General features: G+C 62.5%; 1 protein-coding gene across 1 annotated transcript; it reads right to left on the reverse strand.

Moving 5' to 3' along the window:
* Positions 1–12,049: 12,049 nt before the first annotated feature.
* Positions 12,050–21,740, reverse strand: MYMK (myomaker, myoblast fusion factor). Its single transcript, XM_044264207.1, has 5 exons — positions 20,889–21,740; positions 16,510–16,624; positions 15,582–15,730; positions 12,807–12,923; positions 12,050–12,333 (listed from the first exon to the last, which is right to left on the reverse strand). Exons 1-5 carry the CDS (start codon positions 21,021–21,023, stop codon positions 12,184–12,186), a joined length of 666 nt encoding a protein of 221 aa, XP_044120142.1. The 5' UTR covers positions 21,024–21,740; the 3' UTR covers positions 12,050–12,183.
* Positions 21,741–23,046: the final 1,306 nt, after the last annotated feature.

Consider the following 23,046-nt stretch of genomic DNA (forward strand, 5'->3'; position numbering starts at 1 on the left):
CGTGCCTGTGCGAGAGACCCCACGGCGGGGGACCCCAGAGAGCCGCCTGCAGCGCAGGTCTCCACGCCGCGCCTGGGGTGGGCTGGGGGCTCCCGGGCAGGAAGGCCGGCTCCTGCTTCGCCATCTGGCCTCTCACCGGCTCACTCCTGAGAGTCCAAGCCGAGCGCGGGCGGACCTCTCTGCCCTTCTGAGACGCGGCCCTTCCCCAGGCTCGGCTGTTTTCCCGCCTTCGTTTCCACGCTCAGACGTGACGCATCGGAGTCAAGCGCTCCAGCATGGGGTCCGGCCCCTGAAAGGCCAGGCAGGGTCGTCAGCTCGGGGTGTCCTGGCGTTCACGACTCTCCCACCCGCACTGGAAACGCGGGGTCGCGCATGGCACCCCCAGATGGGCCCCTCAGTGCTGCGAGGACACGGCTCTGTGCGTGCAGCCTTGCAGCCGCCCGGGGCTTCCGCGGCTCTCCCTCGGGGCCTCGCCCTCCGGCGTGTTCACTCCGCCCTCGGGAAGGGCAGAAGGGGGTTTCGCTTGCTTAGAAGTGCCCACAGCGTCTGTGTGGGGTCAAGGGCAGGGTCCTCACTGCTGCTCCCGCCCCACCCCAGGTTGGCCTGAACTGCAGGTTCAAGGACTAGAACGGGCCCCTGGCCTCTGGGAAGCTGAGCTGCTGCCGACTTGGCCTTCCCTTGGGCTGGAGTTGGGTTCCAGAGCAGAGGCCGGGCCTCTGGGAAGGGCTCCGGGGGCCCAGCTGCAGACCGGGCGGACAGTCCTGCCGAACGGGGCTCCTCCTGGAGCTCAGGTCCACCCAGTCTCGGCTGGGGCTGACCCGCAGGTCTGGGACGTGACGGCCTCAGGAGAGAACACGGAGGCCCTGACCTGGTGTTTGCATGTCTGCAGGGGACAGCGTCTCGGACTTGGGGGTGGTTTCAAGGGTTTTTTTATTCATCCACGTGTTTGAGTTTCCTACGACGCACAGGAACGACCAGGGTCGTGTGTGAGAAAGATGGTTGCTTTGAGCGAGTTAGACTCGTCACCCGAGTGTTGTCGGTGTGCTGAAACGGGCGTCACCTCCGCGTGGGACAGGTCTGCATCCGTCCCAGCCGGGCCCCGGAGGGGAACCGAGTCCGTGCGGCGGGGCGTGGGGGGCTCCGTCCGTCGGGATAGGCCCGCGTGGATCCGCCTGTGGGAGCGGGACCCCGCTGAGCCCGAGGGATGGACGGGGGAGGGGGCTCAGGGAGGGGCAGCGTGGGGGGCCATGGAAGGGCCGGTCTCGGAGGGTGAGTTGGATTTTAACAGGCAGGGAGCAGAGGCGTCCCCAAGGGCGTCGCGGGTGCGCACCCATGTCCACATGGGGCACAGAGTACTGGGTGCTGCCTAGTAGGAGGGGAAGCCAAAGGGCTGGTGAGGGCAGCCCGCAGGGAGGCGTGTGGGCCTGGTGGGCCGGCGGCATGGGGGCCCGTGAGGTTTCGCAGCTGAGGGAGAACGGGACGTGGCCGCAGCATCTCACCGGGCAAGAGCGAGGAGAGCCACAGTCTGAACCAAGCGTGGCCTCAGCCCACAGCGGCCGGCCTGCAGGAGGTTGGGGCCGGGCTCCCCCAAGGCCACAGGGCCCCGTGGTGGCTCCTGGGTAGGTTGACGAGAACGCGGGTGCAGGCGTCCAGAAGCTAACAATCCCCCTTCAGGCTTATTTTCAGACACTCTGGGACACCAGCCCATGGCCCTCCCCGCGGAAGTCACCCCGCAGGGAAGACATCCAGGGAAGAAGCGCACACATTCCTCTGGATCGGGGCTAGAGAGAGATGGCCTCCCCACTGCAGGCCCGGGGGCAGGCGGGGACTGCTTTGTCAGGCGGGGACACGCCGTCCCCTGGCCTGGCCTGGCCTCCTGGCGCAGGGCCTGAGCTGGGAATGGTGTCTGACCCTGTGTTCCAGGCGAGGCTGGGGCAGCGTCCTCAGGACACAGCTGTGCCCAGCTGTTTCCCGAATGACATCGTCCAGAAAACCCACACCCCCGCCGCGCCCAGCTCTGCTGACCAAGGGACACAGGTGTCAGGGCCCTTTGGGGGGCCTGTGACCCTGGGGGAACAGGACAGAGGCCAAGACCTGCTTGGCTCGCAGAGTCTGGGAAAACTGTTGACTTCCTGAGGCCTCCCAGGTACATTGTGTGGCTAAGAAGTTTTGTCCCCAGCCCAGGCTAGGGGATGGCCTTGGCTCGGGCTCCGAAAGTGAGAGAAGGGGCTGTCTTCCAACAGAAGAATTCACAGCAGCCTCGTCACGGCCGCCAGCGTCCGCTGCAGGAAGACCCACTCTGCTGCTGTGATCTCTGACGTCCCTGAACCCACAGGTGTTCTGACTGGAAGACCTTACCCGAGTCCTTCTTGGGGCCCTTAACAGGGGAGGGGAAACTGGCTTTCCTTCAATCCACGGGCTTGGCCGTGGGCCTCGGGCAAGTCACGAAGCTTCTCTGCACCTTGGGGTCCCCAGGGGTTTAGTGGGCTCCCTCCTCCTCCCTGCCAGAGGCACGGGCACTCAGAGGAGGGCTCCCGCCTCAAGGCCCGGCCCGCATGGCCAGGATGGGCACAGGGCCCTCCGGAGATGCAGGCTTCTGACGGCTGCCACTGGCCTCTGCTGAGGAGGGCTCTGCAGACGTCCTCTCCTACGCCTCTGCCCGCTCCCCGGAGTGTGAGCGTCCGTGGGCAGGGTCAGGTGTCTTGTTCATTGCCAAATCTCCAGGGCCTCGACCCTGCCTGGCCCGTAGGAGATGCTCAGTGAATATTGGATGAGTGAATGAATTCACCCACCACTAACTCATTTGTTGAGAATGGCACAGTTTGAGGGCCTAGACCCCGGAGCCCGATAATCCCGGTTCTGAGGTTTGAGTCTCTGACTTACTGGCTGTTGAGCGAGTTAATATCCCTGTGCCTCAGTTTACTCGTCTGTACCATGACGGGAAAAAGATTTCTGTTCTTATCAACCTGAAAAGCAGCTACAGACTCCGGCTAGAAGCAAAGCCGTCCGTCCCGCACGCTGTCTTCTGTTGGCTGGGACGTGGCTGGGCTTAGGGCCAGGATGGGGAAGGAGGGGACGCAGGGAGAACGTGGTACACTCACGCTGGCTTTGCTTGAAGAGGTCGGAGGATGAGGCCACCATGTCACATCCGGAACAAAGGAGCCAGGGGTCACACACAGGGGCCTGGGCGGCTGTCGGTCAAGCATCCGACTCTTGATTTCAGCTCAGGTCGTGATCTCAGGGTGGTGAGATCGAGCCCCACATTGTTTTCCGTGCTCAGCGGGGTGTCGGAGAGATTCTCTCCTCCTTCCTCTGCCCCTCCCCGCTGTGCTCTCTCTCTCTCTCTCCAAAATAAATAAATCCTTAAAAACAAACAAACAAAGAAACAAACAAACAAGGAGAAACGAGTTGTGAGCACAGAGTTTTATCGAGTGCGGCCTCAGGCCCTCCCCCCCGGCCGGCCGTGTGGGGACTGGATGCTCTGGAGCCGAGGAAGGGGCGTCGCTGGAACCGGGTCACTGGTTGGTCGCCCCAAGCAGGACGTCACGAGGCTGGGAGGATCGGATGCTGGTCTTCATGTTTACCGGTGGTGATGGCCGAGGAAGAGTCTGTCTTCTAATGGGATACGGGGAGCTGAAACTTACCTGTTCTCACAGTAAATGGGAGCGTCATTTTTGGGCTCTCTCTCGGACTAGGGACAGAAGACAAAATGCTGAGACTGGCCGTGGTGGGGTGCGGCCGAAGGCCACCTCCATGGGCTCAGGTTTCCCAAGCGCCCCGTTCACTGTCGAGGGGAACTGGAAACCGGCCGACCTTGAGGGTTTGCATCAACAGTGCCTAGCTCAAGCCCGGGGCTGGGAGAGGACGGAGAATTCTCTAGAACTCATCGTCCTAAGCTGGCCCTCATGTGTCCGCGCGACCTGAATTCAGTCCCTCAGCTACCCCACACCCCAGACGAGAGATCTCAGTCGAAAGGGATCTCAGACGGGGAGGGACCTCCTTGTAGGGTGGAAGCAAAGGCAAACACTTTGCAAAGGAATCTGCCTTCATCGGAGTCCTCGGAAAACTTCCAGAAAGTTCTACAGCTTTAAACGAGCCATTCAGAGTAAAAATTCACAAAATACACATGGGAACAAGGCACCATGAGCAAAAGCTGACCGGATCGGTCGACCATAGGGTCAGATCAACAAGAAGATCCAGATACTGGGAATACCGGACCTCGGAAACAAAGTGAAAGTGTTTTTGTTTTGTTTTTAGAGGGGGAGGGGCGGAGGGCGGGAGAGAACATCAGGCCGGCTCTATGCCCAGCACGAAGCCCAACGCAGGGCACGACCTCACAGCCCTGAGGTCCTCTCCTGAGCTGAGATCAGGAGTCGGATGCTTGACCGCCTGAGCCGCCCAGGCGCCCCGGGATTCTGTCGTCTGGAGCACAGCGGGTCATCCCAGTGGTGCCCAGGGGTGTCTCCGTGAGCGTTGATCGCGCGGTGCTGACCGCCGTCTCACGTGCGTGTTGGTGATTCCCGAGTCTTTGGTGAAGTGTCTGCTGAAATATTTGCCATTTTTTTTTCTCCAGTTGTTTATCTCGTCACTGAGTTTTGAACGTTCCCTTACGTGTCCCGGATACGAGGCCTTTATCATATGCACTTTACAAGCATTTCCTCCCAGCTTGCTGCCTTTCTTTTTTTTTTTTTTAATTTCCTTAATGATGGCTTCTGAAGGACCAACGTTTTAAATTTGGATAAAACTAGCTGACGGATTATCTTCTCCGATGGACCACGCTTTCGCTGTCCTCTCTAAGAATCTTTGCCTGACCAAAGGGCACCAGGATTTTCTCTTACGTCTTCTGCTGGAAGCTTTCTGATTTGGGGAGTGAATTTTGGGGTGTGGTGTGAGGGAAAGGTTGAGGTTCGTCTCGCTGGCATGTGGACATGGGTCAGGGCCAGTGTCCTTTGTCCCCGTTCATTCCCGGGGCGGGGAAGGAGGGACGAACTCTGCCCCGCTGGCCTGCCGGGGACCACTCGGTAAGGGTTCAGATGACCCCGCGGAGCTCGTTCGATGGCCTCCCACGGAACGTGAGACGCAAACACGCTGGGCTCCCAAGGGCCCATTGTGAAAACTGACCCCGTGCTGGGGCATAAAGCCAGTCTGAGCCATTTTTCCACGTTGGTGTCTCATAGACTGTCCTCGGCGCCCCCCAACCTGCGGATTGAGAAAGAAGACATCCTGAGGAACTCAGAGCAAGGGGGCCGCAGGGCCTGTCTCAGAGGGCGATGGTGGAGAGGCCCGAGCCCGTACACAAAGAGCAGCGTTCGGAAGGGTCTGGAAGGCCTGGGGCACGCCGAGGGCCAGACTTTCATTCCTTCTGCCTCCTGCCTGTCCTGCTTCTCTGTGGACGCATGCACGGGTTTATAAGCCTGCGCTGGCTGCATGGTCAGCCTTGCACCAGGCTTGGTGGGGCCCTCCCAGCATTCCCGTGCAGTGTGCTGGGCCGGCCGGCCGGGTTCCCTGCACACTCACGGAAGGATGCAGCACCCGGCGGCTTGGATGGTCCACAACGGAGTTCTGCCTTGTGCCATCACACAGCAGGACAAGAGGGGCCGTGAGCGGCAGAGGACAGGACACGGGACTGGGGAGCATGCACCAAGAAAGGTCGAGTCCCAGCTCTGTCCGTATGAGACCTCAGGCTGACACTTCACTGGCCTTGTTTCCCAGTCTGAGCAATGGGGACAGCCAAGATGCGCCGGGATGAGGGCGCCATCACAGCCTTGAGAGCCCCTTCCCGGCTGTAACGGGGCTGAGCGCACAGTCTGGAGGACATGGAGGTCGTGGGGCCCAGTGCAGAGGAGCAGGTGTCGGCAGGAGGTTGTCTGTGTTGACATCGTGGGGTCTGCCACTCTGTGATTTCTGGAACTGGATGGAGGCCCCAGGCCGGGATCGCCCTCGGCCCCTCCCCTCCCAGCACCGGAAGTCAGGGCTGTTGGGCTGAGGCCGGCGTCTTCCCAGAGCCCAGGCTGGAGCCGGCAGCAGACAGGCCCTTATCTGCTGCTGCTCTGAGGCCCGCTACTGGGGGACAGGGGCCCGGGGGCTCTGCCAAACATCTTCCAGATGTGGCCACAGCTACCCGATAGCTGGCGCTGGCTGGGGCTGTCAGCCAGCGGTCTCCGGTTAGCCGAGCTGTTAGGAAAACAAAACCCCGTGAAGGCAAGGCCGGTGGGGGCCCAGCTGCTCAGGAGGGAGAGAGGGGCGATTGGGCCCGACACGCAGATCTAGGCTCCTGCTGGCCTCCTCCTTCCCTGGGGCCTTTTGGTGGGAGACCCCGCCTGCCCAGCCCGCCCTGAGCTTGGGGTGGTTGCAGCCGTTGGCCGGCTGCCTCCTGGGTGGGGGTCCCAGTCCCCCCGGCCGAGGCTCCCTGGAGGGCTCCTCTGCACTGCACGCGGCGGGGTGATGGGAGCTCACGTGTCCACTCATCCCCGACGGCAGCTCGACAGTGTCGCCGGTTTGCCGGTCAGGTTGCGGGTCCCCTGTGCCTCCGCCAGCTTCCCGAGACAGGATGGGGTTTCGGGCAGAGGGGGTGGTGGGAGGAGGGGCCAGCCCACCCACTGCCCTGCTGGACGGTCCCAACAGCATAAGCAAGGGGCTCTCCTTCTGGAGGTGTCGGGGGCTGGAGGGTGACCAGGGTCACGTGGCCCTGGGGAGTGAGCACTGCAGAGCCTTCTTTCCAACACTGGCCCCTCCATTGCGTTCCTGGCGTGCGGGTCGGCAAGGGGTCGAGGCCAAGGCTTCTGAGGTTACTGGCGAGCCATTTATCCCGTGCGGGCTCTTCAAGGAGCCGTGAGTCTGCCCTCACCAAGACATGGAAAAACCCACCCATTCCTGTGTTGAGAAATGTTTGTTAACTGTGCGTGGGGAGAGGCCGACCGACATCCTCCTCCGACCCACCGATGGGACCTGCTCTGCAGAGCCTTCCCCGACCCTTGTCCCCTCACTCACCTCTGTCTCCACTGCCCCACTAGCGGGTGTGCAGCGGGAAGGCAGAGCCCCGGGGGTGGCTCCCGGGGCGGGGGGGGGGGCGCTCCCCGCGAGGCCCCTAGGCTCGGACAGTTGCTGGCATGGGTGGCCACTGTGGGCACCCATCCCATGGCCCTTTCTTGTGCAAGGCTGAACCCCAAGGCCAGCACACACCTGCTCTGATGTCCTGTTCACAGGCTCGGGTGACCGCACGCCCCACCCCACCCTGGAGGGAGGGCATGAGGGCAGCCCAGGAGTGCGGCTCCTCCCCCTCCCCCTTTGGACCCTGAGCATGCCAGGCGACACCCCTGTAGCTCCCTCTGGCTCTGGATCACAAGCCAGAGTCGGAAGCAGGGAAAGCCCAGCCGTGGAACCTTCCCTCCGTCAGGGCAGCGTGGTTCTCTCGTGGCTCTGATGGGAAGGAGGCAGGAGGGCGGGGGAGGTTCGCGGCACAGAAGACGGTCGGACTCGGAGCTGTGGCATGGACAAGGCTCAGGGGCCAGGCATCTGCAGGCTCCCACGGCTCAGGCCACTTTGCTTTTTTGGTTTCAGATTCAAACCTGCCTCTTCCAGGCAGCCTTCCTTGCTTACTTCCTTGATCCATAACAAATACTTGTTTCCTTGGCAAATGGAGGCATTTGGTGCCATATCTGGGGTGAACGTCTCCTGGTGATAAGGGCCCCTTCGCTTGTTTGCCCGTGACCACTGGTAATGGAAATAACGACGCCATTTCTTAAATGCCATTTATACAACACTGTGCTAAGTGCTCTGTACTCAGTGACCTCATTCAGTCTTGGCACCGACCATGCGGGGTGGGGTGGGCACTGCTACAGAGGAAGCCGCTGAGGCCGAGGGAGCCCCGAGGGGGCTGGGAGCCCGCGCGCGGTCACGGAGGGAGAGGCCCACACTCTTGTCTGCACTGACCTCCCAGCCCAGCCTCCTGCTTCCTCTTCCTGCCTGTTCCACTTTCCCAAGACCAGTCTAGCCAGCCCTTGACTCAGTTTACCCCATGGGCCGGAGTGGGCCTGCGGGCAAGGCTGCTGTCTCTGGTCAAAGGCGAGGAAACCCGGTGTGGAAATGGGCCGACATGGGCCGCAGGGCCCTGTGCCGGGAGGGGTGTCCGCGGTGGCACGTGCCCGGTGCGGCCACTAAGCAGCTCGCGTTTTTTTTTTTTTTTTTTTTTAAAGATTTTATTTGTTTACTTGACAGACAGAAATCACAAGCAGGCAGAGAGGCAGGCAGAGAGAGAGGAGGAAGCAGGCTCCCCGCTGAGCAGAGAGCCCGAGGCGGGACTCGATCCCAGGACCCTGAGATCATGACCTGAGCCGAAGGCAGCGGCTTAACCCACTGAGCCCCCCAGCAGCTCGCGTTCTTAAGCGGCTGACCGGCCCCCCGGCTACGCCCTGGGCCTTCCGCCGGCTCTGCAGAATCCTGTCGGCCACAGACCCCGCACTCCTTCCCGCGGCTCCCGATTGCCTTCCTGCGGGTCCTGGGCCAAGCGCCTGAGGCCGAGCGCAGGGCAGATTCCTGCCCGGCCTGCTTTCGCTAGCTAGAGCTCAGCCCCGCCGGCGGCCCCCACGGGTAGATGGGGAGTTGTAAAGCCTCTTTAAAAGGGGCAATAAAAGTTTTGGGTTTCAGATGGTCTTACTGAAGACGCGAGTAGCAGAGACAGGAAATGTCGGTAGCGGCAGACGCCGGCCAGAGCGCACAGACTGCCTCCTTCCCAGCACGCAGGCTGCTGGCTCCTCCCGGCCCCGCGGCCCTCGCCTGGCTCCCAGCTCCCGGGGAGACGCGGGGCCCCACATACACTGTTGCGTCTGCATGGTTTAAGGGTTTGGAACACCTCTCCGCCACGCCCCTCCAGCTGAGCCCCGCACGCGAGTGTGCGTGTGTGCGCGGGAGGTGGTGTGTGCCTGGGCCCGGGGCACACGAGGGCTCCAGCAGGGCCATCGGCTGCGTCCGCTCTGTGCTCCGCAGGGCCTGGAGCCCGGGGCTGGCCCCAGAGAGGCCCGTGTCTCCCGCAGCCCCAGGTTCAGGGGCGTCCAGCAGGGGGAGGACGCCGCCCCGTCCTGCGTCCCACACGCGCAGCCCCTCTGCCCGCGTCACTTGGTGTCGCTCAGGAGCCCCAAACCACACATCCAGGGGGCTGCCCTGCTGCTTTAGTTCCCGACGGGCGTGCCGTCCCGAGCCGTAGCTGCCGGCCGTGGCCGCGGGGAGAGGGCTGTCCCATGCAATACAGGGCACTGTGTCAAAGTCGAATTTCAGGTCAACAGTGATTCTTGGTTTAGTGTAAGCATGTCACGTGTAAACACGTCCCAAATACCCCATGAGATTTACACAGGCAAAGTCATTACTTTTTATCAGAAATTCATGCATAACGAGGTGTCCGGAGACCCTGCATCACAGCCCCTGCAGCAATTTGAATTTAAATTAATGAAAATGAACGGATACTTAGCTCCTCTGTAGCTCCAGCCACGCGGGGGGAGGGGGCGGCGAGCAGCGGGCGAGCCCGAGGGCCCCAAGCATCTCTCCGTCTTCGAGCACCGTCCACCACCCCGGTGCTCCGGGTTAGCCGGCGGCTAACCTCTGGGACTGCACGTTCGCGCCCCGCTGGAGGCAGACTCAGCGCTTCTGGTTCCCTAATCCCTCATCAGGGCCGGGTGGGAGGTGGGTCCTGTCCAGAGACCCCGGGGATCGGGGAGGGCCTCGGAGGTCCTTGCTGGCTCCAGATGCTGTGACTGTCCGGTTCTAAGGCCTGAAGAGCCGGAGCTGGGCGGCACTGGGTTCGGCACTGTTTGATCTGAAGACCGTGACCTTCTTCCTGGTTAGTCTTGAGGTGAAGGGGCGGCCATTCTGGGTGCCCCTCCCTCTCGTCCCCTCCCGGGCACTCATGCCCTTCTAGAGCCACCAAGATGTCAACGTGAGCCTCTGAGCTGGAGGAAGATGCCACTAGGAGGGGGAGTGAGACCCTGGGGACAGCCACCTCCGCAGCCAGGGTCCGAAGGCTAGGACCAGCCACTGCGCCCCGGCCCTTAGTGTCCCCATCGGCACGGTGGGGTCTCCATGGCGCTGAGCCTGCTTGGAGTGGCCCAGCGGGCCTAGAGCCCATGAGGCGGATGGGGCTGAGGGCTGGAGCGCGCCTCCTAGTTGTCCATGACTTACAGACTTGGCCGGGCTCCCGGACAGCCTCATACATCAGCGCGGCCACAGTGAGTAGCCTGTTCGTGTGGGCCTTACGCGCTTGGCAGGCCCCTCGCCTCCTCCCTGCTTGGGAGCACGCCGCTGCCTCCCATTTTCCATGGGCTGCCGCAGACCCGGGAGCTGGGGTGTGCTTGCGGGGCGTGGGGGGGGGGCTGGGGGGGCTGGCGGAGGGCTGGGGAGGAAGCCACCACCTTGGGGATGCCCGCTTCCAGACGGCTCCCCCAGGCCCCTGGCGTGGCCCTCAGCACCTTCCCTTCCCCTGCCGCCGGTGTCTCCCCTCGTGGAGCCGGGAGCCGGGCCTGGTGGGAAGTCACTGCAGGGCGCTCTGTCTCCTCCTGGGTGAGCACACGCATGTGGCCTGCACGTGCGTCTACAGTACATGTGAGTGTGCCCACGTCCCCCACCAGATAAGAAGCCACTGGAAGCAGCATCTGGCCATCGTGGCGCCGGGGAAGGCGGGGACACGTCTGTCTGGGTGGACGGCACCGGAGCACAGAGACTCAGTTTCCTCATCTGGGAAGCGGAGCTGTGGCGCATCCCTGCTGCCCGCGGCCCAGCCGGGACGCAGATCCAGCGCGAAGGGCTGAGCGGCTGCTCTGTCGTCACCGGGCTCCAGCGACAGAAAGGGGCTGAGCCGGCCTGAGGCCGGGGGCGTCCAGTCCCCCACGCGCGGGACCGCTGGTTGTCAGGGAGGCCGACAGACAGAGGGGCCAGGCTGAGGGGTCAGGCTTGTCCCCAGCTCTCTCCTGGCCCCGGAGGTGAGCAAGAGGTGACTTTAGGACAAGCTACGGGCCGCCCTCTGCCGTGGGGCTGGGAGCGCCCCTTCTGGAAATACAAACAGGCCCCAGACAGTTGTAGGTAACTTCCTGCCTGACAGATGTGCCCACATCATTCGGGAAGCTGGGGCTGCTGGGGAGGCTCAGGTTTGTGAGGTGACGTCTGGGAGGCCTGATCCCGCCGCCCCCGGGGCTCAGTGCAGACGGGCTCGGGGCTGGGGCTCGCTGGCCTCCCACTGCACTGCGGCCAGCTGGCCCCGGGTGTCCAGCTGTGGGCCGCTGGCCTCCGCTCAGGTTTCCCTGCGCCTGGACCCCCTCCCCACACTGGCTCTGAGCTCGGGCGGAGTGCTGGGGGTGCTCCGAGGACCCACACAGGTGCTCATCCCCACCCGTGGGACGGCTCCCGGGTCAGGTGGGGGGCACCGCTCTGGGACAGGCGGGCTGGACTTGGGGCCCAGCTCTGCCCTCACTGGCTTGGGGCCTCAAGCCCACCATTTCCTCTGAGCCTCAGGCTTCTGTCTTTAGAGTGGAATGAATGATCTTGCTTTACTGCAGACTTGTCTGATGGATTAGATCAAGGGCTGAGTACACAGCTTTGGGAACCAAGTAAGGCCAAGGCATTGGGGAGTTTCATAGGGGTCTCCGTTCCTGAAATGGCTTGAATCAGGGACCTGGCTGGAGGGCTGGCCACACGGGCCCGGGCCAGGGACAGAGCTGCCCCTCTTCTGGCCTCAGGAATCCCGACCGGGTGTGTTCGGAGCCGGAGGGCACAGGGCATAAGCGGTGACAGTGGCTTCCAAGAGAAAACTGATGCTGTGAGTAGGGGGCGCGTGCAGAGCCCCTCTGCGGCCGGGGCTGGGCCAGAACTTCTGGGTGACGAGGGGAGGGCCGATGAGGTGGACACCAAGTTCCAGGCTTCTGTAGACACACCTGTTGGCCATGACTGTGGAGAAGCAGCAGGAGGAGGAGGAGGGTGGGGGAGGAGGGAGGAAGGTCTTTTCTTTCCAGCATGATGTTTGGCCAAAGTGGAAACCTAGTACCTGGGGTCTCCAGGAGCACTCAGGGGGGGCCCCAGATCCCTGCGGACCTCTCAGCCTCGGAGGAGACATTTCTCCTGGGCGCTCCTGGGGTGTGAGATGAAGGGGAGGGCAGGGGCTTGTGCGGGGGACGGGGACGGGGACAGGGGCGGGCGGCCATGTCAGATGCAAGCGCAGCAAAGGGTAGAGCAGTCCAGCTTGGCGGGGGGCCCCGCACTGCCGGCCTTCTTGTTGACCTTGGGTAGCAGGAGGACGAAGGACATGGCCAGGGCACAGTGGTAGAAGCTGTGAACATAGGTGTAGTCCCAGTCCTGCAGGGGCGGGCGGGGGGGTTGGTCTGTGGCCCCGGGCTCTGCCAACCCTCCGTGCCTCTGCTCACATGCCTGCTGTGCCGGGGCCCCTGCCGGTCCCCCCCCACCCCAGATCTGGCCGAGTACTTCCTCTAAGGGGCCTCCCCTCAGCGTCCAGCCCGTGGGCAGTCTTTCCCGACCCCAGCCCCTGGAGTGCTAAAGGGGAGAGTGGACGTTCGGCACCGTGTGCTGGGCCTTTGACCGTGAGGCCGGGCTGCTCCCCCCACTACCCCCCCACCCCGTCCTGCAGGTGCCCCAGCCTCAGGCCCCATCCTGACTGGGTCCCTCGTCTCAGATCCCCGCAGACAGCGAGAGCTGGGGGGCCGACGGGCCGTGCTGTGGTGGGAGGGAGGCCTCTCTCCGCCCACCGGGAGGGACAGAGGAGGCAGCAAGGGGAGCTGCCAAAGCCCCCCGAGGAGCCCCGGTCCCCGTACCTCAAAGAAGAAGCGCAGCATGAGGGCCAGCGCCCCGAAGCAGAGGCCGGGGCCTATCTGCTGGGTGTAGACACTCTTGTCGGGGTACAGACCCTTCTTCTCCTTCATCTGTTGCAGCTGCGGGGAGAGCGGCCGGGCAGAGGTCACACGGCAGGGAGGCTGTTCATGGCTGGCTGGAGAGCTGGCCCCAGGCACCCACGTGTCTCTTGGCTACCCTCGGGCCGGAGGATGGGGCTCAGGGAGGTGCCCTGCATGCCTGGTCCTGCGGCAGCAGGCTCCAAGGGAGCCCCATCCTGGATGGCTTGGTTGGGAACCCCTGGACCAGTGTGCCCAGTGAGGACCGCCCCCATCCCTGCCTGCCTCTTTGGGCTAACAAGATAACCCTTGCACACACACCCCTGCTGGGCAGCGGGGACCCCCAGGGGACCAGACTCAGTGAGGGGGTATTGAAGGGCTTGCCTCGCCCACCATGTGGCCCAGAGGGATGCCCATGTTGTGGTCCGACAGACCCTTCAGTGGCTCGTGGATCAGGACCCATGGTAGTGCTCCTGAGACAAGCTGACCAGCACGGGACTCTCTGCTTGCCCAGGTGTGCACGTTACTGGGAGGCGTGAGCCGGCACTGACTCGTACAAGGATGGGTTCACGCACACGGACAACACGCAGTAAACGAGGGACCACACCCTGCACCTTCCAGCCCCTGGGGCCGAGATGCCTCAGAGGGCCGCTGTTTGGGATCTCAGCACAATGTACACCGTGGATCGTGGACCCCTCCCCGGCAGGGCTGGGGCCCCCCCCAGCCACACACACCTGCTGCGGGGGAGACCCGGGTCAGTCGGGGTGGGCTGGCCCACCAGAGTCTGGGTGCGGTTTTCTGGAATTAGCCATTGCTGATAAAACATCAGGCCCCGCAGGGGCGCAGACGGTAGGTGGGCACGGTTGTGGGGTCTGGGTGTGGTTGGCTACGACCCTGTGCCTGCCCAGGGTCCCGTCCTAGCCTGGCCTGGCCCTGCCCTGCAGCCCCCACACCCTCCTCTCTCTGCTTCCCCTCCCTGAGGGCTGCTGTTCCCAACTCGGGCTCGAGAGGGGATGAACTTCTGGGAGAAAAATCCACCCTCATCCCAGGGAGAAACTACCCTTGAAAATCCAAAATAAACTCCATGCTAAATGGTCTGAAAAACACAATTTGAGCCCCAGAGGTAGGGAGCCAGGCAGACCTCTTGGCTCCCGTGGCGGATCCACAGCCCGAGGGCCGTGAAAGTCGCCCTGGTGCTTTCCATGGAAACTGGCGAGTGGCTTCCATTCTGGCTAATTAACAATCAAACACAGATCCAGGCCCGCCAAGTCCTGCAGGAGGAACAGCCCCCAGGGCAGCCTGTCCTACTTCCTGCCGGGGAGCGAGCCTGCACTATCGCGACCCGGGCTCTGTGTTTATGCATTCCGGCACGTTCATTAACGCGGTCCCTCCCGGGACACGGCAGACCCAACAGGCCTCCCCTGCTCTCACAGGCAGCTCCGGGGGCCTCCTGGGTCAGCCTTCCCCCTTGGGGAGGCTGGAGGGAGAAAGAGGCTCCTTCCTTTCTCTTGGGAAGTCAAGGCCCGACTTCAGCCGGTGCCGCGTGACTTCTTGTTGCTTGCTGACCTCTCTGAGCCCTTCTTCCTTCATTAACTGAACGGCAGGACAAATCCTCTACTTCCTGCTGTGGGAGGAGCAGGACTTTATTTTCCCTCCCGCAGCTGTAAAATGGGTTGATGGACACCTTCTGCGCCACCTGCGCAGCCTGACCCCTGTTCCCAGAGAACGGCCCTCCTGCTCCCTAGGTGGCCTGAAGCCCCTCCACCCCATCCCCTGAGGCCCTGCCATCTGGGCCTTAATTTTGGGTCCTTGAGTGGGTGTGTGCAGCACATGGAGTCGGGACACCCGAGATTCCAGGCGGAGCTCCGAAGGGGCGAAAATGTGGCAGAGGGGGGAGGTCACCTCAGGGCCTGCGCTGCTGCATGGCTGGAGAGTGGGTCCAGCCTCAGGCCTGCCAGCAGGCCGGGCTTGTGTTCTGGTCCCTGCAGGGTCCAGATCCTTCCCTTCTGGGGTCCCAGGAAGTGCCCCTGGGTCCACTCTGCTCTGGGATCCCTTGTCAGCTGGGGAAGCGTGGGTGGCTTTCAGGCCTCGCAGCCAGGAGGGCCTTGGTACAAGAGAGCTGTGGGGAGGCCTGGGGACTGTGCGTCAGGACCCAGGGGACCCAGTGAAGAGATGGCAGTGTTGCAAAGTCCGGCTCAGGCTGCCTCAACGCTTAGGGGCTGTTCCAACCTCCTGTCCACGACACACCACAGCCTCCCTCCTCAAGGCTCTCCGCCTCCGTGAAGTCCTCCTAGAATCATCGAGGCTTTCGCAACTCTAAAGTAGTCATTCTCTGCAAAGAGTACTAATGAGAGCGGCTGCTGCTCCCACGTGCCGACCACGTTAGAGCCAAGTTCTATGCCAACACTCTTACATACATTAACCCAACTTCTTTGAACCAAGCCTGTGAAGCAGGTTCTGAACTGTTCCCGTAACAGCCACTTTCCAGACATGGAAACCAAGGCAGAGAAGTGGAGTCACTTGGGTTAGGTCCAGAGCCAGTGAGTACGGACGGCACAGACGGTCCGTGGGGCCGGGGCCCGGTGTTCCCTGTCTCTGTGCTCTGGCGGAAGCCCCGAGACCGGAGACAAACGGAGACCCCGCGGGGCAGGCGTCATGGGGGCGGGTGTCCCCGTCCCCCGAGGCGCGCATGGTACGCACCCACTTTGTGGCAATGATGAGGACAGCCGTGCCGATGGGGCCCGAGTACACCCCGTAGCCCCAGCGGTCATGGTGGATCCGCACCGCGATGGTCAGGACGCCAAACATCACGAAGGTCGACCTCTTGGGTTCGTCAAAGTCGGCCAGCGCTGCGGGTGGGGGAGGAGCCGGGAGGGGTGAGCAGCCCCTTGGCCCCCCCGGCCACGGCTCCCCCAGACGCACCCCAGAGGCGCCCCAGCCAGAGAGACCCCCAGGGCCTAGCCCAGTCACCCCGAAGCCTGAGCTCCAGCTGGGTCTAAGGTACAGACGGGGACAGAGCTGCGTGGGGGTCACGGGCAGGGCAGGGCACACCTGCCCCTGAGAGCCCCAGGACCGAGGACAAAGACACGCAGGTAAGAGACAGGAAAGATGCGGGTCCTTCACGGAACCTGGGCAAGTACCAGGGAGCCCGTGCGACGGGGCCCGTGTGTCCTGACGTTGCCTCCAGACGGCGCTAAGTGAGAAGAAAGTCGCAGCAACTACGCTTTTGAGCAATTCCATCCTCATAGAAGCCCGAGCTGACAGTGGTGGGCACGGCGGCTGGTAAGGGCCTCAAGAAACGCCTCGGGGGCAAACCCTGGTGTGCAACAGCGGTCTCCCAGGCGGGGGGAGCTGGGAGCCCGTCCACGGGTTCCAGGCCAGGCCCTGCCGCGTGAGGCGCTCCGAACGAGCCCTCGTTCCCGTGGGGATTGAACGGGAAGCAGGGATGGGAATCGGGACGTTTAAAGACGGTGCGTCCTGTCTCATCCATGAAACCGGGCTTCGAACCCCAGGAGAGGGCAGAGACGCTCCCGGGCGGTGGGGGCAGCGTCAGCGGGCTCGGCTGTTTCTGGGCGCGGCAGGTGGATGGTGGGGTGGGGACACTGGGCGACAGGGCGCGGCCACTCACCCATCAGCGAGACCCACATGCTCAGCGCGGTCCCGTAGACGCTGAAGTACTCTAGGGCGTCGCGGCGCATGAAGCAGACCAGCGGCAGGCCGGGCCCGTCGCAGGCGTGGTACAGCTGCCGGGAAAGCGCGGCGGTCAGCGGCTGGAGGGGACGGCACGGGCCCCAGCCGTGCCCGGCCCCCGCCACTCCCCACCAGCCAGGCCACTCACTAGCCGCGAGACTCAGGCAAGTCATTTCGTGCCTCAGTCTCCCCACCTGAAAGATGGAGGTGCCGCCAACCACTCCCCTCACGGTGTCTGGTGGGGATTCGACAAAACGTTCCCCTGAGGGGCCGGGGGCCTCGGATGTGCTCAGAGCCCGGCCGGGCCTCTCCCGGTGCGTGTATGACGTGACCACACGGAGTCCAGGCATCGGTCCGTGAAGCCGGCCGAGGCGGGGTCCCCGAAGACGCGCCCTGCATGTTCCTTCAGCACCTGACTTTACCCAGGGCAGGTGTGTGTGCGTTCCCTCAGCATCTTTGGGTATGAAGCTGTGGCCTGGTGTTTGGATGCCCGTCAGCCCTACAGGGGCCTGGGAGGGCCTTCTCCTGTCGTGAGTGGGCTGTCCCAGCGGGGAGGTCCTCAGATGTGAGTGGGCACCAGAGGGGCCGGGGAGGGGCCGGTGAGGACTTGGGCTGCTCCCCCCGCAGGGCTGGGTGGCGTCCGAGGTTTGCACCGTTAGGAGTTTCTTGGGGTGCTGCCAGCCACCCTTGTGGAGCCCACTTTGGGAACCTCAGGCCTGTCATTGTTTAGTTCCAGTTTCCTTAAGGTCCTGGGAGACTGCGGAGACCCCCGTGTTGAGCACGGCAGGGCACGTTCTCCCGTCTCCTGTAGTCTCCGCAACACCCTATTTAATAGCAATTTAAAAAAAGTATTTTATTTATTTATTTGACAGAGAACACGAGTAGGGGGAGAAGGAGGGGGGAAGCAGGCTCCCCATGGAGCAGGCAGCCTGACATGGGACTCGATCCCAGGGCCCTGGGATTGTGACCTGAGCCAAAGGCAGACGCTTAACTCACTGAGCCACCCAGAAGCCCTTTAATAGCAATTTTTAAGACAGAGTATTCTCAAAGCAGTCAACGGAATTCTTACAGAAAACAACAACTCTCTCCTTTTGCATACACACTTCATCACTTTAAGTAATATTTAATTATGTGATGTAATTATTTTGACAAGTCCCACCAGTGTAAACGAGTTTGGGAACCAGCACAATCAACTCTTGGTGAGCCCAGCTCAACAGGGGGGAGGAGGCATCCAGGAGATCAGCCCAAGTCTGGAGGCCCAGGGGTGTTACAGGGGAGCAGGAGCCCTGGGTCGTCTGGTGAGTCAAGCAAGTCGGGCTTGACTTAGAGCTCCTATTGGTTACAATCATAGGTGACGGAAAGGAAGGGTGCACCCAGGAGGCATGAATAGAGGTATGGTGTCCAGAACGAGGGAGGTGACAGTCCTACTTCTCTGCACCCTGGTCAGACCCACCAAGAGAACAGGGTTGAAGTTTGTATGCTGCACCCTTTGAAGTGATGCAGGGAAAGAGGATGGAGGAGAGCAACTAGGCTGTGGACATGACTGTCCAGCTGGGGAAATATAAGCTTCAGGTAGGGCCTGATCAAGGTGCTCAGACCTTGGGGATAGGGCAAGGAGAAGGACTCTTGATGCGCACAGTTCTGGCAGGCAGAGCTAGGCCCTGTGAGTGACATGGATATTCTCCTGCTACTTCTGGAACTACATCCCTCCCCACACTGCCCATCCCCATCACCTGGGGCTTCTGCTCCCTGGCCTCTCCTTTGTAGGACAGATCACCACGTATGATCATAGACTTAATCACTGTGAGATGCCTGGGAGTGTCTGCCTCGGCCCCATGAAGGGCAGGAGAGCTCTGTCTGAGCCTGGCCAGGCAAACACAGGGTCAGGGAGGCAGACTTTGGAGTGGTTGGGAGGGGAGCTGACCCAGGAGGCGTCTCCCCCAAGGCCCTCGGTTCATCTCGATCAGGCAGGTGGGGAAGGGGAGACTCAGAGCAGTGCCACCTGCCAAGGGGGCTGGGCAGAGCAGTGCCTGGCATCCGGCCTCCCTGCCTGTGAAGCCTGCCTCTCTCGACGCAGGGGTGCATTTGGCCCGTGATGGGGCTAGCAGGGGTGGAGTGTGCCGGGGGTCTGCTGGGCGATAGCACAGCCTCCAGAGGCCCACCTAATGGATCCCTGCTTTGTGAGCTTAGGTGGGTGGCCGGCAGCCTGGGGCCTCCTCTGTGGAACAGGGACGAGGATACCCGCTCTCGGGGGCGGGCCAGGGGCTCTGTGGGGCGGGGCAGATGGCACCATGTTGGACACAGAAGTGGCGACTGCGGCAGGAGGATTCTGGCCAGAACACGGAAGAAGCCACATTGGAGGCAGAAGAGGCAATGGTGTCGCTTGGGGCTCTGTGAGAAAGGGGCTGAGTGGGGCTTTGAGGCCGGAGGACATTTGTCCCAGGAGGCAGCTGCTTCTGCCACTCTGGGCGGGACAGGGCGGGACAGGGTGGGCCACTTAGGTCAGCCTGGAGGCAGCTGGGGGCCAGCCCAGCCCAGCGGGGAGGGGTGGCCTGGCATGTCTGTGGTTTCCGGGGCTGGGTCTAACACAGACCTGGGAACAAGACCCCCAGCTCCTTTCCCCGGCCCTAAGCCCCTTGTACCCGTGGAGAAGTCCCAAGTTCACTCTGTGCCTGGGTTTCTCATCTGTCAAATTGACTTCCTGGAGCTCACCCAAGCAGGGCTCCCTTGTGGAGCTAACGGAATGGCATTGGCATTGGACGAGATGCCTTGAATGAGTCGAGAGCCCCAGAGCGCATCTGCGACACTCAGTTTCTTCATCTGTCTAATGGGCTGGTCACAATCCCAGGCTCACGGGTAGCCGAGAGAACTACATGAGACAGTGTGTCCACAGCACGGGCACGGCCCAGAGCCTGGACCCCGGCCCACAGCCAGAACCACCGCGCCCAAGATCTCTCCCACCTGGGCGTGGAGACAGAAACCCTAGGCAACCCCCAGTCCCAGGTCCTGCTGCCTGAGGGGGCACCAGCCCATGGGCACACAACCTCCCCCGTGGCAGATGAGTGCAGGTTCGGCTCATGAGGAGGTCGGCGTGACAGGTGCACGCGTGTCTGCAAACACGTGCGTGTGTTCACAGACCTGGCCGCCCAGGGCTGCCCCGAGGACCCCGACCCTCGCCCACAGAGGCCTGGCTGCTGGAGCAAGGCCAGCCGGCAGTGGGAGCCGTGCGAGCTTTCGCACGTCTGGCGCTGCCACAAGGCAGTGGCTGGGGGAACGCTTGCCTCCCCGGTGCAAGCTTCTTGCGGGGAGCCGGGCTGCAGACCAGGGTGAGTCTGACTGCAGCTGGGGCGGCAGACGGTGGCAGGGGAGGACTCAGAGGGATACAGGTCGGCCCTGAGACACAGGTCGGGGATGGGTTGAGGGCTGGGTCATTGATTAGGTAGGTAAAGTGATGACTGATTAGAGAGAGAGGTACGTAGGTCGGAGGGTAGGACCCACAGACAGACCGAAGCTTCAGGATGGGAGACAAAGCCGCAGAGACACATGGGGGGCCCGGGGGACAAAGCCAGACGGGGAAAGACCAGGAGGTTTGGCCCGAGAGCAAGTTCTGTGGAGACACAGCTCCAGAAATCAAGAGGGACCCAGACACAGACACTTAGAAAGGGAAAAAGGCAAATGTGGAGAAAACCAACAGGAAAAATGCAGAGGGAGAGCGTGCTGCTGGGAGGGAGGGAGAGACAGACAGACAGTCGTCAGCCTGTGCGTGGAGGAAGGACTCGGAGGGAGACACGGGCCTCCGAGAAGGAGAGACAAGCAGACGCGAGCAGGCCCTCCTGAACCGGGGCCAGCCCCGGAATTCTGGAATCAGAATCACCCGGGCCCTCCACATTCCCTAAACTCCACTAACCCCCTCCCAGGCCTGGCTCAGCCCCTTCCTCCCTGCCCCGCTGCCCTGTCCTTGTAGCTGGGAGAGTGGTAGGAGCGGCGGTGGGGGAGGGAAGCGGGGTGGCCTGGGGTGGTCTGTCGGCAGCAAAAGGAGGGGCACCCCAGAAGACTCGAACGGCTCGTCCTGGACCAACTGACGCTGACCCACTGCGGGCTTGGTCTTGTGCACACCAATCCTAGGGTGGCTTCCCGACCCAGACGGGGAAACTGAGGTCCAGAGAGGAGGAGGGGGGGCCCCAACCCTCTCTCCCGGTCTCCAGACTCTTTCCTTCTCCTCCAAATCACTTTTCTTCCTCCCTGGTGTGGGCAGGTGGTGGAGAGATGGCCCCTTCCCTGTGTCCCTGTGCCTTTGGGCGAGTGGCCCAGACTCACCGCCACAAAGAACATGGTGAAGAGGTAGACCATGGCCTCCATGTGGAACCGCCGCTTGGCAGCGATGCTGACGGTGGGGAGGAAGGCCAGGCTGCTGAGGGTCGGCAGGAGAAGTTTCGCCGCGAGCGTCCCCATGGGCCGGAGTGGAGGGGAGGGCGCAGGCCTCCCGGGTCCCCAAGGCTGAGGAAACCAAAGGGACGAGTCCTGCTCCCTTGAACGGGGGCTCGGAAGGCAGCTGTGGTTCGAACGCCCTGGAGGGAGGCCGGGACAGGAGTGCGTATGTGAGTGCCCATGGATGGGGTCCAACAGCTGAGATGCCACGTGACCAACACTTGTCTCTGATTTTTTTTTTTTTTTTCTCGAGAGACCAGAGCTGTTGGTTCCAGGAGATCATACTTCTTTTCTTGCCTTCAACCTCGGCAACAACCTGGCAACAACCTCGGAGTAAAGTGGCCATGAGTGGAACCCTCAGCTCGCAGCCTCTTTCTGTCCTGGCCCTCTCCCCGGGGCCCCAGGGAGCCCAGAGGGAGTACGCCTGGTCTCTGCTGCCGGAGCCCGGTGTCTGCCGGCGGCTGGGGGACAAGGTGTCGTCGATTCTCATCACCAAAGACCCTCGCCGACCAGCGCGGTGCTTTGCCAGCCCACGCCAGGTCCTGCCTGCTCTTTCCCCACCTGGGTTTCCTTGGCAACTGGACTAATGAGACAGTGTTTTCTCCTCGGTTACATTGTTTCGCATCCGTAGCAAACGGCCGGGCCATCCATCTCCCCCGGGCTCCCAGGCCCAGGCCGTAGCTGGCGTGGCACCCTCCCTCCGCTGGCCTCGGGGAAGCGCCCTTCCCTTGTAAGAGGTTTTAGGGGCACCGTCTGGCAGGGTGTCCCCTGTCCTCCGGCCTAGGAACGATGGCGGTGGTGGGCTACCCAGGCAGACTCTCTCCAGCCTGACCGCTTGTTTCCTGACGGATCTGCTTCCTGCCCGAGAACCATCTTTAGTTCTCTTTTGTCATCCTGATATAATTCACATACGACAAAGTGCACGGCTGGATGAGTTCTGACAAGTGCACATACCATGGGACCACTGCGTGTCCCCATCAGCCTGGGGTGAGCCCTCACGCCCTTGGCCAGCATAAGCAAGCGCTGCTCTGCCGCCCGCCTGACTTGGCCTGTTCCAGAATTCCGCAGATGGGACCATGCGGCGTGCGTTTGGGGTCTGACTTCTGCTCCAGCGACAGAGCGTCCCTGAGAGTCACCCACGTTGTGTGAGGCGGTTTCTTTGGTTGCCAGGCGAGTGGGGTTCTACCACGCGGACGGGCCACGCTTCTGTTCTCCCGAGAGCTGGACCGCCGAGGGCGACCACTCAGGGACACAAGTGACAGGAACCCTTTCTGCTGTTTGCAACAACGCATTCGGTGGTGCCGTGTCCCCGCTTCGGTGCCTTCCAAGGCGCCTACCGTCCCTGGGGTAGTGTCCGAGGGTCGAGGAGAACACCAGGCCCCGTCGCGCGGGTCTCCAAAACACTCTCAGACCCCGTCCCTCCTCCTACCCCCCCGCCCGCCGCAAGAACATAGTTCCTTCTCCTCTGTCGGCCGTTGGCTCGATAGCACCGTCCGCGGGGAGGGCCGTCCCCCTGCCTGGCGCCCAGGCAAACCGAGGTGCTCCTGTGCCAGGCCCGAACCTGGCACACGGAAGGTGTTCGGCAAACACTGGCTGAATGAATGACTTTGTTCAAAGAATGAATGAAAGTCCAGGGAGGCCAGGCTCCTGCACATTTCAGTCTGGCACGGAGGAGCCCCGTTCCCTCTCCAAATGGGAAAACCAGATCCTGCTCTGCGTGCAGCTCTGGGCAGGGCAGGAGGCAGCGACCCCATGTGGGCCGTCCCGGAGGCCTGCTCTCCCTGCCCACCTCTCCACCCCTCCGCTCCTGCCTGCCTGCACCCAGCTCCCAGCCCCCGTCCCCGGAGGAATACAAACCCCGTGGTGTGGAAATGCAAGTAGATGTCAGGTGCTCAGAGAACCCTCTGGAGCCACAAACCCCGCGCAGAGGCAGGAAGACATTCCACAGTTGGTTTTGTGCATGAGTGTGTGTGTGTTTTCTTTGCAGCTGTGAACTCCAGGGCCAGGGCTGTAAGCTTGGGAAAGGGAAAAAGAGAAGGGGGAGGTG

This window comes from Neovison vison, chromosome 9 (assembly GCF_020171115.1).
Source record: "Neovison vison isolate M4711 chromosome 9, ASM_NN_V1, whole genome shotgun sequence".
Lineage (NCBI taxonomy): Eukaryota > Metazoa > Chordata > Mammalia > Carnivora > Mustelidae > Neogale > Neogale vison.

What these genes read in the sequence shown, in the direction of transcription:
- MYMK (XM_044264207.1), bottom strand. Translation starts at nt 21,023, where the DNA reads ATGGGGACGCTCGCGGCGAAACTTCTCCTGCCGACCCTCAGCAGCCTG. An exon ending in TCACCATGTTCTTTGTGGCG is followed by an intron (nt 16,625 to 20,888) that starts GTGAGTCTGGGC and finishes CTTTCCCGGCAG; the next exon opens with CTGTACCACGCCTGCGACGG. An exon ending in TGCTGCGCTTCTTCTTTGAG is followed by an intron (nt 12,334 to 12,806) that starts GTACGGGGACCG and finishes CCGCCCCTGCAG; the next exon opens with GACTGGGACTACACCTATGT.